Below are 16,334 nucleotides of genomic sequence, written 5' to 3'. Positions count from 1 at the left end.
GGTTTGGGTTCTTTGACAGTGGCTGGAGAGATGTCATCCTCTCGCTCCTCTGGGATGGGAGTGGCTGTCTGTCTTGGGTGACAGGTGATTTTTGCAAACTAGCCACAGCTCTGACACAGTTACGTTAGGCAGGATGGACTTCTTGCCACTGGCTGGAACAAAGATGTCACTGGAGGCAGAGGATGTGAATTCTCAGAGTCAATTGCCCCTCGACAGAGCCTCCTGCAGATCTGTTAATGAACATCCCCAAGCATTTCCTGGCAGTCATTCCTAGCACACACCAGTGGTGTTGGCTGTCAGGTTTGACCTCATTAACATTAGGGTTTGCTCTACTTTCATTTCAGGTCGTCAGAGCTGCTGAAGAAGCTGCTTCCACCCTGGCGAGTTCCATCCACCCCGAGCAGTGCATCAAGGTGCTTTGCCCCATCATTCAGACTGCAGATTATCCAATTAACTTAGCTGCCATCAAAATGCAAACAAAAGTCATCGAGAGGATTTCCAAGGAATCGTTGCATCAGCTCCTACCCGATATCATTCCTGGGTTGTTACAGGTACAGAATCCCATGTCACTGCTCCTGAGCACAAGGCACCATTCATTTGTGAGATCTGTGCCCTAAAAGGAGAATGATGGATCCTCTGGGGCCAGATTTTGGTATATTAAACGATTTAATTTTTGGTAAAACAAAGTTTTTATATGTGAGTTTTTGATCCTTTTAGCGTTAAGGAAAGGAAGATTCAGGTTCTTATGTGTATGTTCCACAACTGGATGCCTTTTTCTGACTCCTAAATAAGCCAGTAGCAGCCATGTAATAAGCTTGAGGGTAGGAGTTAGCCACATTTTATACTGTCTCTATACATCTTGTAGTCTCCTTTAATTCTGCTGAGCTGTTCTGTGCTTTGATGGTACTTTGCACTTGAATTTGAATCCCAGCAGGCAGGTTGCTTCTTTCCTTTTTTCTCTCTGAAATTAGAACCAAACTACTTGCTGACTTCATTCAGCCTCTTTCATAACCCTCTCAGGCTGGGTGAGGAGCTGTGTTTTTGCCAGTGCTAAGGCTTGGTTGTACGCTGTGGATTTAGCTTTGAGCACTGGCTGTAGCAGTCTTGTCTTTTGGTCCCCTGCACAAGCAGCTGGCCATGCTGGGATGGGGCTGCAAACAAGAAGGAAATACATGAAGTAGCAGTGAGAGAGGAGAAAAAATGTATGTGTTTACTGGGGAGAGACTGTGACAGGAACAGATCAGAGTGAAAGGGGGAGATGTGTTTGGGTGGGTAAGACTTCCATGGAGAACTGGGATAAAGAGGCCTCCTCACTTGTGAGCATAAAACATTGGAAGGACAAGAGCAAAGTCAGAAACTCCCTTTATGCATCCTAGCATTCGTCCCAACTTTGTATTGTCAGTTCTTGCAATTCTTAAATCTCAACTTCTGGGAGTTGGACAATTCTGTATTGATCTAAACTTTTGTTGTAAAATGGTTTTAGCCATTGCTATTGGAGACAACAATCTGAACAGTGAAGCTTCAATGCACTGGAAAAGTCTGGGAGCAGCATGCCTTTAAAAAGGCAGTTGTATTTGTCTTCTCTAATTACTTCCATGTCTTTAAATGGTTCTTGTTTCAGAGCCTAGTTTGCCTGAGATTTAGAAACTCAGTGATTGAAGGAATCTGCTCCTTACATTTGGGAAGTATTTTGGGATCCTGGCTGAAGGAGTATGTGTGGAGACAGTCACCTTTGTGCTTGTTTACCACACTGAGGGCCCTGGAAGAGTGGTGAGGAGGCAAGGAGTGTCAGCAGCAGTGTGAGCACAAGTGTGCAGCTCAACGGCCTGGAGCAGGCACTCCATGAACAGATGGGCATCTCCATGGAAGAACAGGGCTTGGCAGGGGAGAGTTGTGGTGCTTGCCCTGGTCCTGATGAGGAGGCTCAGTCTTTTCTCCACCTTGATCCTCAATAGCTTGGTGTTTCTCAGAGCTCACCGAGGTCTCGTGCCCTCCTAGCTCAGTGCTTTGTGGGGTTGCAGACTGTCATTCTGGGCTGTATTCAGCCCTGCAGCTGGAACAGCCCCAGCTGTGCTGCATCCCTCCTCTGGCTTTCCTGGCAGAGGTCACCCTGCATCCAGAGGAGCAGCATCCCACAGGCTGAAGTGATGTCTGCCTTTCTCATGGGGTGGGATGGCTGCTGAGTGATAAATCTCTGCCTGAGTTTGGGACTGGTGTCACCAGCTGCTGAGTGACCTGGTGGCTAGTTTGAGCTCTGCCCAAGCTGCCAGAGATCAGCATACATACAGGGGTCTTTCAGTATGATCTTCCCTGTGGTATTTCCTACTTGGTAGGCAAGCTGCCCTGTGAGGAGTCCAGACGGTTCAGGATAGTTCATGGTCATCTGAACTGGACACAGAAGTGTGTGTACCTGATAGAATCCCGAGCTCGTGTTAGGAAACTGTGTGTTGTTATCTAATGCTGTAAATAACTGGATATTAATAACTTATAACATGGCAGTAATAAGTAATAACAGAAGGAACAGATAGGGTGATTGTATTCTCTTGCTCTTTGAGTAGTCAGGTGGCAAACTGTTACATTAAGCACAGGGTTTTTTATTGATCTCTTAGGTCAGCCGCATTTGCAAAATGCACTTCAGCTCTGTAGTGTATTGCTGAGGAAGGGTGTGGGGGAGTGCTGTTTGTCTTCTGACCTTTTCCTCTCATTTCCAGGGCTATGATAACACAGAGAGCAGTGTCCGAAAAGCCAGTGTATTTTGCCTAGTGGCTATTTATTCAGTAATTGGAGAAGAACTGAAACCTCATCTCGCACAACTCACAGGAAGCAAGGTACAAGAGGAATGTGTCTCAGGTGTTTTGGTGTAGTGCAAGCCATTCTGCTGGCTTTTACTAGCAGCAAGACCAATGTCTTCACTGTAGCTCTGGGTCAAGTTCCCTGAACTCTATTAAAATCCTGTCTCACCCTGACAAATACCACTGGAGCAGCACAGCACTTGCTCAGCAGTGTGAGCATTTGAAATATCACTAAGAAAATTTTGATGGTGTTCAGAGATTGGTTTCGTGATGCGTTTGATCCTGTAACTGCAAGCTGCTTCTGAGCAGGTCCTTCCCGCTCCAGCCATGTTTGCTTTGCTCCTTTGGCATTAGATCCAGAGGTGATTGTGCAGTGAGCTGGATCAGCTGGCTGCTCTGGCTGAAAACCAGATCTGCAATACAAATTAAATAGCTTTCAGTCTGCTCTGTGGCTGCACAGGCACTCTCGTGCAGAGAGTGATGGGAATGCATGGCGATGGTGGGAGAGCAGGTCCTCTCATCAGCAAGTTCTGATTAGGGCTGGTAGAAATGCAGGTAGAGCTTCACCCTTAATAGCAGGGCACACATGTCCCTTCTGGGACAACAGCAAGCTCAAGTGCCCCTTCAATGGACTTTGTACCCTGGAGTCACACTAGCTGCAAAACTCAAATTCTGACCTGATGCTGCAAGTGAATCCAAGCCCTTAATTCAGCTCTGTCCTTCAGACAAAAATTTTGTGTTGTGTTTGATTGCTTTTCAGAGCTGCTCAATAAGCCACCACAAATTTTTTTTCTGCTGTTTTAAGTCTTCATATCCAAGATTTCTATGCCAATTTTAAGATGAATTCTGCATTTTTTGTTTCTGAAACAGATCTGTGCATGTGAATAGCTACTTAGTTCAGAGGGCTTCATGCTGTCATTTTGAAGCAATAATTTCTGTCATGGTTAAGGAAGTGTGGTATAGGCCAAAACAAGACTGAAGGCACTTGGATTTTATTTCTGTGTTGTCCTGTCACTAAACAAATTACAGTTGTGCCTCCAAATTGCTCTGCAAAGAGGACAGCTAAGTGTGTTGAGGTTTACCTCTTTATATTTGGGATGTTAGGAAATCCCCATATAAAATGTTGTAGAGGCTTTATTATCCCAGTATCCTTGGTGCCACAAACATACTCCACCACATCACTAACTATAAACATGTAAGTCATTCTTCTGGGTTTACGCAGAGTGCGTGCATTTTTAAAGTTAAATGTAAACATGAGTCATGACAGGATCTGGAGTTAAGGTGGCAAGGAGGAAAAAGAGAACAAACCCATGCAAGGGAAGTATATAGTCATAACAACTGCAGTTGCACTAGATGTACCACGTTAGTGAAGATATAATGTCATTGAAAAAGAACATTCTATAAAGCAGGGAAAGTTCAGGGTGTTTCCTACGGCGGGGACCCATGGCTTTTGGATCACCAGTGTGCCTGCAGCCCTACTGACCTCTGTGGGAATCCTGCTTGACCTGATCCAGCTGCAGGATTGAGGTCTGGGAACTGATGGCTGCTGAAGTGAAATGCAAGAGGCTTTTCTAAATCCCATTAAGTCTGCCTGTGACTTCAGTGGGACTGGGCACAGCCTCTTGTCTCTGTTCTGAAATATGGTCAGTTTTGCTTTTGTTTTTCCTCCAGAGTGCCCAGTGTCCACTCACCCCAAAATTAGCTCACCACAGAATGCGAGTTTTTACATTGGCAGTCAACTTTTGCCCACCTGTTCTTTTCTGGCATCTTCTCCTGATGTTTCTTTCTTTCTTTCTTTCAGATGAAGCTACTAAACTTGTATATAAAGAGGGCCCAGACCACCAACAGCAACAGCAGCTCCTCTTCAGATGTTTCAACGCACAGTTAATGGAGATCTGTGGACATGTGTAGACTTAGAAGCAATCAGTGGTGCCTCTCAGAGACCTTTCTGCTACTCTTCACTGGCACGCTCCATCAACTTAAGGAGGCCATGCAGATATTTATTGCAATCAGTATTTTAGTCCCTTAAAAGCTTTTATGTAGAATCTTACTGGTATTGAATGTAAAGGAAGCAAGGTCTGTGTCGCAGTCTTCATTAAAAGTGAACATCAGAAAGCCGTACTTAAACATATTTGTATAGCCTGCTGAAATCTCAGAAATATGTTTAGGTTAGCATTCTAACCCTGAGTCCAAGAACCTGGACACATGTAAAAGTCAAACAAATCTTGTTGGTTTAGTTCATACCCAGTTTTGGTTTCTGTGTGCTAGTTATCTGCTCTCTCCCCCCACCCATTCTGACTGGGTCCTCCTTTTCTTTCAAGTCTTGTGTTCCTGTTTCGTACTCCCTGTTGCAGCTTGCCTAACTTGCAGGGCTCTCCATGAGGAGATCTTTGCAGAAGTGGCTGTGATTCCAGCCTCAGATGCTTTAATACTGAGAGATACCAAGTGAGTAATGAAAGCGTAGGTTCTTTTTAAACATCTGAGTTTTGTACATAGTTCTGACAGACCCCAGATGGGCTGATCTCTCTGTAACTGCTCTTCAGCCAGCTGTGCTGTGCATAACAGCTGGACTCTTGCTCTTTTCATTGATTTTGTAAATACTTCTCCCCTCTCAACCCATTTGGCTCTTTCATACGTTCAAAAGACTCTCCTGGTTACCTGTTACTCCCCAAAGGGAAACTGAGACCCCATTCTGGGACCGATGTCTGCAAATAGGATGGTGGAGTTGGGTGGGTGGGGTTAGGCTCTCAGTGTGTCAGTGGCTGGGCAGTGGGAGCTGGCAGAGCTGTACCTCAGTGCCAGCTGTTTTCCTTGAAATCTGTAGCATCAAAGGGCTGATCTTCTGCTCTGACTGACCCACTGATGCTGGATGGCTTTGTCCCCACAACTCCTTTGCACTTTGGGCAAAATGTTCATCCCAGAGGACAGAAAGGGTGTCTGAATCTGAACAGAAATACCACATGGAAGCACCTCTAAGCCAGCTGGGATGGTGCTGGTTGCCTGCCACAGCCCCTCCTGTTCCTGAAGACCCTGCAGTGCTGTTAACTGCCTTTAGAAACCTTCTTTGTGGCCATTGCCACAGACAGGCCTGCTGAGTGCTCTGCATTTCAGAAGAGTGGGGGTCCCTTACTGGGCACTGCTGGCAGCAGGGTGCTTCAGGTGGGGGTGCACCAGGGAAAACCCTTTTGCAGCCTAATAGTGCAGACCAGGTCAGAGGCAAACCAGCAGCAATCAAATACCCCACAGCACTGCCCTTCCCTGAACAGAGACCCTCTGTTTGCAAAGGGGGAGCTCCCCCTGGCTCTGCCTGTAACTAGGGAAGGCAGGACCTCACTAATTAACATGCTGTGTTTGGCCCTGGGCTGGATCCTGGCTGGTGGGCATGCCCACCCCAAACCTGCCATGGATCACAGCTGGGGTTTTGCTCCCAGTGCCAGTGACGCAAGAGGACCGCGGGCCTGCAGCTTATGGCCGCAGCTGTGGTGATGGATGTGTGTTCCCTGGCTGCTCTCAATGCCTTGGAGTCTCTCCAGCTTCCTCCATCTCCCCTTTGGGGAGCTGAAGGGACACCTTGGGAACATACTGAGAACATGAGACTCTGTTACTGCAGCAGGGGAGGGTAGAGCCCCTTCCATCAGTTATCCCTGTGTGTTTCAGCCCCACTCCTGAGGAGCTAAGCTGAGAGCTGATGCTTGGTGCCAGCTTTTCTCCCAGTCCTCATCTCAGGAGAGATTGGGGCTGGTGGGGGACTGTGTGGCACTGGGCTGCAAAGCTTGTTGGTTCCTTTCCCTGCTCACATGAGAGCAGAGGAGGTGATTTGCTCCTGGTATGTGTGCAGGCTTTTGCAGGGCTAGTTCCCTCATCTTTCCCAGCTAGTAATGCTAGGGCAGGAGAAACTCTGTGCTTTCCTGGGTGTTGTGGGATTCCCCCAGGGTCTTTCCGCGGGCTCAGAAAAGCCATCCTCACCACAGGGGATATTGGCTGCTCCATGGTTCGTGTCTGCCTTTCTGTGGACCATTTCTTTTCCACATCTTTCGGTATGCTTATTAGAATGCTCTTTTTTAATTTTTTTGAATGATTCAAATTTGATTTTAGCACAAATTTATTTTTTCCTTTTGAGGAAATACTCAGCTGACTTGTTGGCAGCAGTTAAGCTGTCTTGTTTGAATTTTTAGTAGCAGGCTAGGGTTTTTTTGGGGTGTTGGGTTTTTTTTGTTTGGGTTTTTTTTTTTTTTAATTGTACTCTTAACTGCTTAGTATTTATGCCTCTCTTTCTCCCCATCTCAGTTCAGCATCTTCTGTTCCAGTTCTAGGGTTCAGAAGGTCAGCATAGCTGACCAGGTGGTATTAGTCCCTCCCAGCTGTGATGGAGCTTGGTCCATCATCATTTGCTGTTGGTTGGTTTTGATTTTTTTTTTTTTCCATTGAATGGCACACTGTAGCAAATCTCCAGGAATTGAATTCCTTCTCAAATGATTTTATATGTTTTATAAAATCCTGTTGGTATGCACTGAGAGTGAACACACTGTAATGTCCCTGACACCTCAGTCAGGGTCAAAGCTCGTCCTTGAAAAGGCACCTGCGGCCAGCCTGCGCTTCCCGAGGCCACTGGCACACCCGGGGCTGCAAAGGGTAGAATCAGGCCTTACTTCCTGAATCAGATTCAGTTCTGTTTGTCAACAGATGCTCATTAATGTGCTACTTAAATTTCACTGCGTGAGTTGAGGACTGTCCATCCTTTGAGTACTCTAGGATATGTTCTACCTGTACACAGTAGGAGCATTCTGCTTAGGTATTTATAAATCATCGCGGATAATGTACATAGTAGGTTTGTTTAGTATGTTGAACATGACCCAGTTTTTATTTTGTGTTTCCTTTGAAGTACTCAAAGGGCTAGCTCTGAATGTCACCTCTCTGATCTCCAGTTTTGACTTCAACAAGCTGTACAATCATCTTGTTTTCCCTTCAGCGAGCATAAAGGTCTCTCTGGCTACAAATCACAGTGTCCACGCACGCTTGCAGAGGAAGGTCTGCGTGCTGCAGTGCCTCACTGCACCGGTGAAGCTTGTGTTCACCTTCTCCTGGCAGTAGCCACCTACTGCAGCTGCCTTTTCTTTTCTTGCTGCCCATTATGCAGGGCTTCAATTTTTCGTACTTAAAAAAAAAAAAAAAGGGAAAAAGAAAAAAAGAAAAAGAAAAAAAAGTGTATTTTCTTTGCCCACCATGCTTTAAAAATCTGAATGAGAGAAAACTCTCAGCAGACAGCAGCTCTTGGCTGCAAGGTTGCCGAAATCTCAGATGTGGATGTTTTTTCTGCCATTGGCTGCACCAGTGCTCCATGGGCATGGGCAAATCCCAGCTCCATCTGCCCCACAGGTCTACGTACTGTAGTTCTCATGTAGTTCAGAAATACCGAGGCATGTGGCTTTCTTAAGGTACACTATGTGTGCTTGCCTGGATTACAATACAATACGAGACTGTCTTTTTAATTGCTTATTACTAGCTTACCAATAACCTGTATAAGTAATGTAACTTGCATCTTTGTCATCAGAACCTTTTCTCCCCACCCCTTTATTTATCAAGCATAATATTACATATTAAGGGACAGGAAAATAGACCTTTGTAGTATACAGCAGGACGTTGCTAACAATGTTTTAGATGGGAAGTGAAAAACGCTCTGAAAAATGCCAGCCACGAGAAATGACTTTGTTGGCACCGTGTTCATGCGCATGTATTTTTTTCTATTTTTTCCGCTTTTGTCATGTTACATCCATATCTGTATTTATATCTTATTTGTTTCACTTTTGAGTGTATCATGGCAATTGTACAGATGTTTTTTGTTAACATTTACGTGATAGAATTTGCTAAAAAAAAATTAAAATAAAACCTTTTGAGTTTGCCCTAGAGTAAGTGGAAGTTGGGTTTCTTCCTGGGGGAGAAACATCAAAGTAACTAATTGTCCAACACAGCTCCTTACTCCAACCTGTGCTTGTAAGTGATTTGGTCTTACTGGACACGGTTGTGTTGATGGTTGTGCAAAGTCATGTAACTCAAGGAGGAAGGGCTGCAAGGATATCTGTGTTCTGAGGCTTGTTAAGAGAAGGGTGATGAAGTGTTTGGGGAATTGAAGGAGTGTGGGGAACTGCACAGGTCTCTGTGCCTGGTACCAAATGGCAACTTGAATTTGAAATGTCTGGGCAGCCTGAGCACTCAAGCATTTGTGTGTTTTCTTGTGGGAATAATAGCTCATCACAATTTAAAAACCTGTAGTGAAGCTGTGCTCTACACTCAGGAAGTGAGTCCCCTAAGGTAAGATTTTTACCTCAAATACCTTGTGATGGGAGCAAGGAAGCCAGGAGTGCACGAGAGGTTCAGGTTTTGTAGGGAAAGCTTTTGGTGTGAATATTCCTAGACAGAAGAATATATGGAGAGTGTCACAGAGCATTAACATCAGCCCTGGCACTCCTGGCTGTCACCAAGCCCTGCCCATGCCAGCCCAGGGACCCTTCTGCATCGAGATTCGGGGGCTGGGCTGGGAACAAGGGCCAGTGATGGCTCTCCCTGCAGCAGATGGACCGTCTTGCCCCTGTGATGACTGGGTCTTTTCTGACTCTGCTGTGTGTCAGAACAGTAGGAGGGAAGGTCCCCCCTTGCCCAGTGACCCTGGCTTCTTCCCAGAGCACTTTCCATGTATCTTCTCAAGCAGTGCCAGGTATCTGGGGTTATAAGAAAGGGAAGAGAGAAGGAATAGAGTAGTACCTCATCTGGGCCTTGTGGAACTCCAGGTGCTGGCCTAAATTACCCTTAGAGTCCTGAGGGGGTTGGAAAAGCTCTGAAGGCTGAGGCATTGCAAATGTTGTATTAGACAGCCCAAGCTGCAAAGCTGGATTTTACTGACGTGCTTGAAATGGTCAGTCCTTGCAAAGCACATTGTGGGAGCTGAGGAGAGGGACATCCCACAGATACAGAAATTGGTCATTCTGGCAGTTTGTGCAAGACTCATGCAGAGGAGTGTGCACAGCTGGAGGTCTCCCTGCCCTCTGGAGCACCAGGCAGCTTGGGTTGGATTGGAGGAGGCTGGGCACACGCCTACTCCATCTCCAGAGTGGCTCTCCATAACCTCTGACTGGGTTTTTCCAAGTCCTCATGCTGTTGCATGAGGTTATAAGGGAGAAGGCCATGATGGAGCTGTGTCTGGCTCCTCACCAAGCATAGCCAGATGCAGAGCTCCTCTTGGAGAAGTTGTCTTCTCCCAGCACTGGCTTGTGCCTCCAGGCACTCCCTGCCCAGATCTGACCATGGCTGTTCTCTGTGGAAGACACACAAATAAATGCCTTGGTGCCAAGACTTGCACATTTGGGGGTGCCAGCATGGGCCACCCCACTTTGCTACAGGAGGAGCATGGCAGAAGGTGAAAGTTTTATGGGATGCAATTGAAATACAGGAGCAGAAGGAAATAATCTCAGTCTCCTGGCTCCTTCTGCAACAAGGGACTTGTGGGTGATGTGATGGTTGTCTTGGCCACAGCAATCACAAAATGATGGAGCTTCAGAGGAGTAAGGAGGGGAGTCAGCAGAACAGCTGCCTTGGGCTTCCAGAGGGTAGATTTGGCTTCTTTAGGAGACCAACTGACAGAGTCCCTTGGGAGGCAGTTCTGAAGGGCAAAGGAGTCCAGGAAGGCTGGACATTCTTCAAGAAGGAAAATCTTACAGGCACAGGAGCAGGCTGTCCCCACGTGCCAAGAAAAGAGCCAGTGGGGATACTGCCCAGCCTGGCTTGATGGAACTTTGGGCTGGAGCTCAGGAAAAAGAGGAGAGTTTGTGACCTTTGAAAGAAGGAGCAGCAACTCAGGAGGACTACAGGACTACAGGGATGCCGTGAGGTTATGCAGGGAGGAAATTAGAGGGGCTGAATCCCAGCTAGAACTTAATCTGGCTACTGCTGTAAAGGAAAAAAAGCAATTAACAGCCAGAGGGAGAATCCCCATCCTTTATTGGATGCATGGGGAACAAAGTGACAAAGGCTGAGGTACTTAATGCATGAAGCAGATCCTCCTGAGTGCCATCATGAGGCATGTGCAGGACAATCAGGGGACCAGACCCAGCCAACACTGGTTTGTGAAAGGCAGGTCCTGCTTGACTGACCTGATCTTCTGTGACAAGGTGACCTGCTGAGTGCATGAGGGGAGCGCTGTGGATGTTTTCTACCTGGACTTCAGTAAAGCCTTTGATACCATTTCCCACAGCATCTCCTGAGGATACTGGCTGCTCATGGCTTGGACATGTTCACTCTTTGCTGGGTTAAAAACTGGCTGGATGGCCAGGCTCAGAGAGGTGGTGAATGGAATCAAATCCAATTGGCAGCTGGTCACCAGTGGTGTTCTTCAGGACTCAGTGCTGGGGCCAGTTCTGTTTAATGTCTTTATCAATGATCTGGATGAGGGGATCAAGTGCCCTCAGTCAGTTCACAGATGATGCCATGTTGGGCAGGAGTGTTGCTACTGGATGGCAGGAAGGCTCTGCACGTGGGTCTGGACAGACTTGATCCATGGGCTGAGTACAGCTGTATGAGGTTCAATAAGGTGAAGTGTCAGATCCTGCCCTTGGGTCACAACAATCCCAGGCAGTGCCACAGGCCGAGTGGCTGGAAAGGTGCCCATTGGAAAAGGACCTGGGTGCTGGCTGACAGCTGCTGAACATGAGCCAGCTGTGCCCAGGTGTCCAGGAAGGCCAGTGGCACCTGGCCTGTACCAGCAATAGTGTGGCCAGCAGGACTGGGGCAGGGATTGCCCCTCTGTACTCAGCACTGGTGAGGCTGCACCTCAAATGCTGTGTTTTGGGCCCCTCCCTACAGGAGGGACATTGAGGTGTTGGAGAGTGTCCAGAGAAGGGAAATGGAGCTGTGGAAGGGTGTGGAACATAAATACTACAGGGAGTGGCTGAGGGAGCTGGGGGTGTTCACTCTGGAGAAAAAGTCTCAGGGGACACCTTATCACTCTCTACAACCGTCTGAAAGAGGTTGTAGTGAGGTGTTCTCCCAAGTAACAAATGATAGGAAAAGGGCCTCAGGTTTCACTAGGGGAGGTTTAGATTAGATATGAGGAAAAAAAATCATGGAAAGATTTGTCAGGCTTTGGAACAGACTGTCCAGGGAAGTGGCTGAGTCACCATCTATAGAGGTATTTAAAAGATGTAGATGTGTCACTTATGGACACAATTTTGTGAACTTGGCAGTGCTGGGTTAGCAGCTGGACTTGGTGACCTTAGGGGTCTTTTCCAACCTAAACCATTCTATGGATTTTCATGTGTTCTTTAGGATGAGACAGCAGCACAGGAGAGTGTTTATTGAGCCACTTGAAAGTATCTGGCCCTTTAATCCCTTTTTGGTTAATCCCCGTCCTCAGCCACATGACTGCTTCACAGATGGAGAATGAGGAATGGCTGTAATCCTTGCTTTAGAGGGTTTTGCTGAGCACACCCCTGTGGACGACTGGAGTTGCTGCAGCCATTAAAGGCAGGTAGCAGATTCCTGGCAAGTGTGAAGACTTGCTGGAAGCACTTGCAGCCCATTCTCAATTCATTTCTCTGTCCTGAAGAGTCTGAGCTGCTGCTGCTTCTTCCCTCTGCAATCCCCCTCAAATGATTTTGTGATCCTTTCCCTCCCACTAAGGGGTGTGCCAAGGAGTGGCTCAGGACATGTCAGCAGTTGTACTCCTGCACCAGGTAGGTGTCTTACCTCAATTTTCTCCACTTAAAGAATTTAAATACCCTGAGAAAGTCCAGCTCAGTTGATCAGTGGTAACTTAGGTTCAATAATTCCACCACCTCTGATTGTGCAACCCAACTTCTTGCTTGTGCAACCCTCGTTTACGCTCTCCGAGCAAATATTGCACACCCCTCTTCCCTTCACCAACCCAACACATTTTTTCCTGCTTTGCCTTTTCATGCACTTCCATGAAGTATGGAAAGGGCCCATCCCAGCGAGTGCACTCCAGCCCTGGCAGGAGCCTGCTGGGAGAAGGCTCAGGGAAATGGATGTAACACTGACTTCAGGGAGGAGAAGGCAGACCATAAACCACCATCCCCTGCTCTGGGGGGAAAAAAGAGTCCTGCAAAGCTTTAGGGAGGCTGCTGGGGCAGCAGGGGCATTGAAATCAACCCAAGCATGAGACTGGAATGGAGGGGGTCTCTCAGAGATTGGATGGCTGTGTGCTTGTTTAAGTCCAGAGAAAGGCCATCTCTCATTGTGAGCCCCAGTCATGGATCCATTTGTGGACAACACAGGATTACAGCCGGTATGTGCATGTAAAACGGGCTGCAGAAGGTTGGTTCAGAGTGGGGTCAGCATTTGAGTGCCCAACTGTGCATGGCTTTCCTCTGCCGGGAGGATGGGAGGACAGTGACACCCACTGCAGCCATTGTGTCCCCTGGACCACTGCAGCACAGGAGATGCTCACGTTTCAGGTTCTCCCTGGGGATCTGACTGCAGCCAAAGGCTTGGGAAGTATTGGCCTGTTAGTCCCAGGGCCCTTACACAACATTACTCCATTCTCCATGCTGCTTTGTCATAACTTGGCATGTATACTGAAACAGGCCCAGCACAGCCACCACTTCCCAAACCCCAGCTATTTACATCCAGACTCGAGTGCCAGCCCATTTACCAGGAGCCAGGGACTCCTCTCACTGCACAGCTCAGGGACAGCAGGAGTGGGCGCTTGTCCCTTGGGGCAGGTGGGATGCACGGGATGATGCTCATGGGGTTCAACCCACTGAGGGACCCGGGGCCACAGGGCTCAGCAGAGACAGTGCTGGGGCACAAGGAAAGGCAGGAGCTTGTTTGGGAGCGGAGGAGACTGGGAGCAGCCGCGCAGGCAGCAGAGGGACGGTGAAGGCAGTGTAAACCAGACCGAGCTAGCGGGGCTGGGGGATTACAGGGTGCCAGGGAAGCTGCTCACAAACACATCGGGGACAAAGCAGCCCTCCAGAGCTGAGGGGTAATGAGTAATTAATGAAGAGAGGGATGAAATTCATAATGACTCAAAAATGTCCGAGATAATGAACTCCTTTCCTTTAAATCCACCTTTAACAAGAAAGCTAAGGGAAAGGATTTAGATCAATTAAGAAGTAAAGAAAGGCAATCTTGTAAAAATAGCTATTGACACAAGCAAGTGGGGGAACGGCTGGAAAGTCTTGCCATGGCAGTGTATAAAACAACGGTGTATGGCATAAAGACACCCATAAGTGACACCAGGTAGAGTAACAGCCAAGAGGGAGCTTCAGAATACATTTAACAAATCCCTGCAAATGTGGAGGGGGCTGTGAAGTATCTGAGCTCTGGGGAGACCATGGTGGGGAGCAGCAGGGGGCAGGGGCCGTGTGCATTCCTGTGGGATGCAGCAGCCCTGTGGGAGCATCAGCAACCACTCCTGGGCAAGGGATACACAGTGGCCTTCGAAGGGATGCCTGCAATTACCTTCAAATTTACCAAAGGCTCGGGGAGACAAAAGAGGCTGGAAACATTGGAGCTGCCCCAAAAACATGTTCATTACCTCCCTCTTAGAGGAAATATTTTTGTCTCTCTCTGTCTGCCATGCAGCAGGATACTTCTTTTCCTTGTCTGGTGACCCAACTTCATAACACCCATAACCCCACCTCTCTCCCCACTGCCTTGCTGAGGAATGACCCCTGTAAGCTCCATTGTGCCTGGACCTGTCTCCTGCCCCCTCTGCAGGTGCCCTGGCGCAGGGTCCTGCTTCCCCTATTCCAGAATGCTCCCTCCCGGCACAGGCTGGGCTGGCTCAGCATCTCTGGATGGGTTGGTGCTTGGGACCAGAAGGGTTAAACGGATGTCCCTGTCACAGGGGCAGTTTCTTGACTGCCGCTCTATAAATAGGAGCTGGGTTTCTAATCTGCTTGCCACTCGTTTCCACTCCCTGCCAGTTTTTTCCTGCTTTTTCCTGCAAGGAGGTACCTGCAACTGCTACAGTCTGCAGCCCTGCAGCCACTGCTGGGAGAGGAAGAGGAGCAGCCGAGTTCTGCCCGATGAGATTCATGTGTCAGTCCTGCTCTAGCCCATCCTCGGTAGCAGACACACACAAAACAAAAGGGAAAGAAGAAAAGAAAGGAGGGAAAACAAGCCCCGCCCTGACAGGGACTCAGGATCCTGGTCTGTCCTGGGAGTCTCCAGCCCAGTTTGACTTCCTGCCTTGCCCCTCCAGAGCTGCCTCGGAGCCATCCCCTTTTGGGACAGGTGAAGCCCTGGTTCAAGCACTGCAAGCTGATGTGGAAGACAGAGTTCAGCTCCCCGGGTAAAAATCCCTCTTGGAGAGGGAGCAGGGAGTGGGAGCTGACAGCATTTTTGGTCTCTTTGCAAGTCTCCGACCTGCTGGCTACCCCCAAGCCTGCATCCCCTGCCCTATCTCCTCCATCTCTCCAACAACAAGAACAACTCCATCCCTGCTGAGCAACAGGCTGTAAATCCTTGCCAGGACTTGTTGGAACAAGGGACTGGGGGTTTGCAGAGAAGGTCTGTGAAGAAAAGCTGGCTTCCCACTGGGGAAGACATGGGCAGGTTGGAGTGAGGCCAGAGATTAGTGAGGACATGATGACTCCCAGCAAGCTTGACCTGGGCTGGATAACAGGCAACAGAAGGGGCTCAGGGAGACATGAGAGCAGCCCTCAAATATGCAAGAGGCAAATGCATGGGGGGGTTAATCTCTTCTTGGATAGGGCAAGATATTTTGGGCTTAGCAAGAAAACTTTAGATGAGAAAAACATAACAGTCAGAGAAATAAAGTTAACTTGTTTCCAGGCCTAATTTTGACAAAGGGATGATGTGACCAAGCATGTGAAGGAACAGAATCCTTCTGTTATCTTGACCTGTTGCATGTCAGTCCACTTAACCTGAAAACTCAGCTTGGGCAAGCTTCTCTGTTGATGGACAAGGAATAGACTGGAGGGGAAGTGGCCAAAAAGTGGGGCAGTTCATTGCATGTCTCCTCCCGAGAAGTGTCCACGCAGCCAGGTCAGGTGTGTGTCCCAGGGGCCTTTCCCTGTGTGCCCACCTCGAGCTTCATTGCTGCTGACAGACAGACAGACTCTTTCCAAGGCTGCTGACTCACTGAAATGGAAATGTTCTACCAGAAAATGCTGAGTTTGATAAAATTGCTAAGGAATCCTGCTGGCTTCCCTGACAGCTTGGCTCCGTGCCCTGCATTTGGAGTAGCTGCTGGGAGGGAGGTTGGTCTTTGCAGCCAAAGAAATGTGATGCTCAGGGCTCCCAGGGTGATGGCTCTGCTGAGGCTCTGGACAGGCTGTGCCAAGCCAGGGCACTCTGGTGGCATCTTCAGCCTCATGTCCCGCAGCGCTCTGCCTTGCAGCTGCCCCTGGTGCTTCTTGTGCCATGGGGTGTCTTCCATGGAACATGTCTGGTTTCAAACACCAAACTAAGCTTTTTTTCCCTCAAACATCTTGCCCCCCACTTGCACCCCATCACTTCTTGCCCTGGGAGAACAGAGAACACCCACCCAAAGTGACAGTGGTT

The 16,334-nt window shown here is 48.3% G+C and overlaps 1 protein-coding gene across 6 annotated transcripts in view; it reads left to right on the top strand.

Annotated features, from left to right (window-relative positions):
- CLASP1 (cytoplasmic linker associated protein 1) overlaps window positions 1-8,698 on the top strand; it is a 173,070-nt gene extending 164,372 nt beyond the window's left edge. For all 6 annotated transcript variants that reach the window (XM_069021037.1, XM_069021036.1, XM_069021034.1 and 3 more), the window contains 3 exons: window positions 345-551; window positions 2,712-2,828; window positions 4,594-8,698. In XM_069021037.1, coding sequence (XP_068877138.1) covers window positions 345-551; window positions 2,712-2,828; window positions 4,594-4,680 — 411 coding nt within the window. In that variant the 3' untranslated portion in view covers window positions 4,681-8,698. The remainder of the gene's footprint in view (window positions 1-344; window positions 552-2,711; window positions 2,829-4,593) is intronic.
- The last annotated feature ends 7,636 nt before the right edge of the window (window positions 8,699-16,334 follow it).

The sequence above is a fragment of the Aphelocoma coerulescens genome, chromosome 7 (genome assembly GCF_041296385.1).
Source record: "Aphelocoma coerulescens isolate FSJ_1873_10779 chromosome 7, UR_Acoe_1.0, whole genome shotgun sequence".
In the NCBI taxonomy this organism is placed as follows: Eukaryota; Metazoa; Chordata; class Aves; order Passeriformes; family Corvidae; genus Aphelocoma; species Aphelocoma coerulescens.
This window is presented reverse-complemented; position numbering and strand designations above follow the sequence as displayed.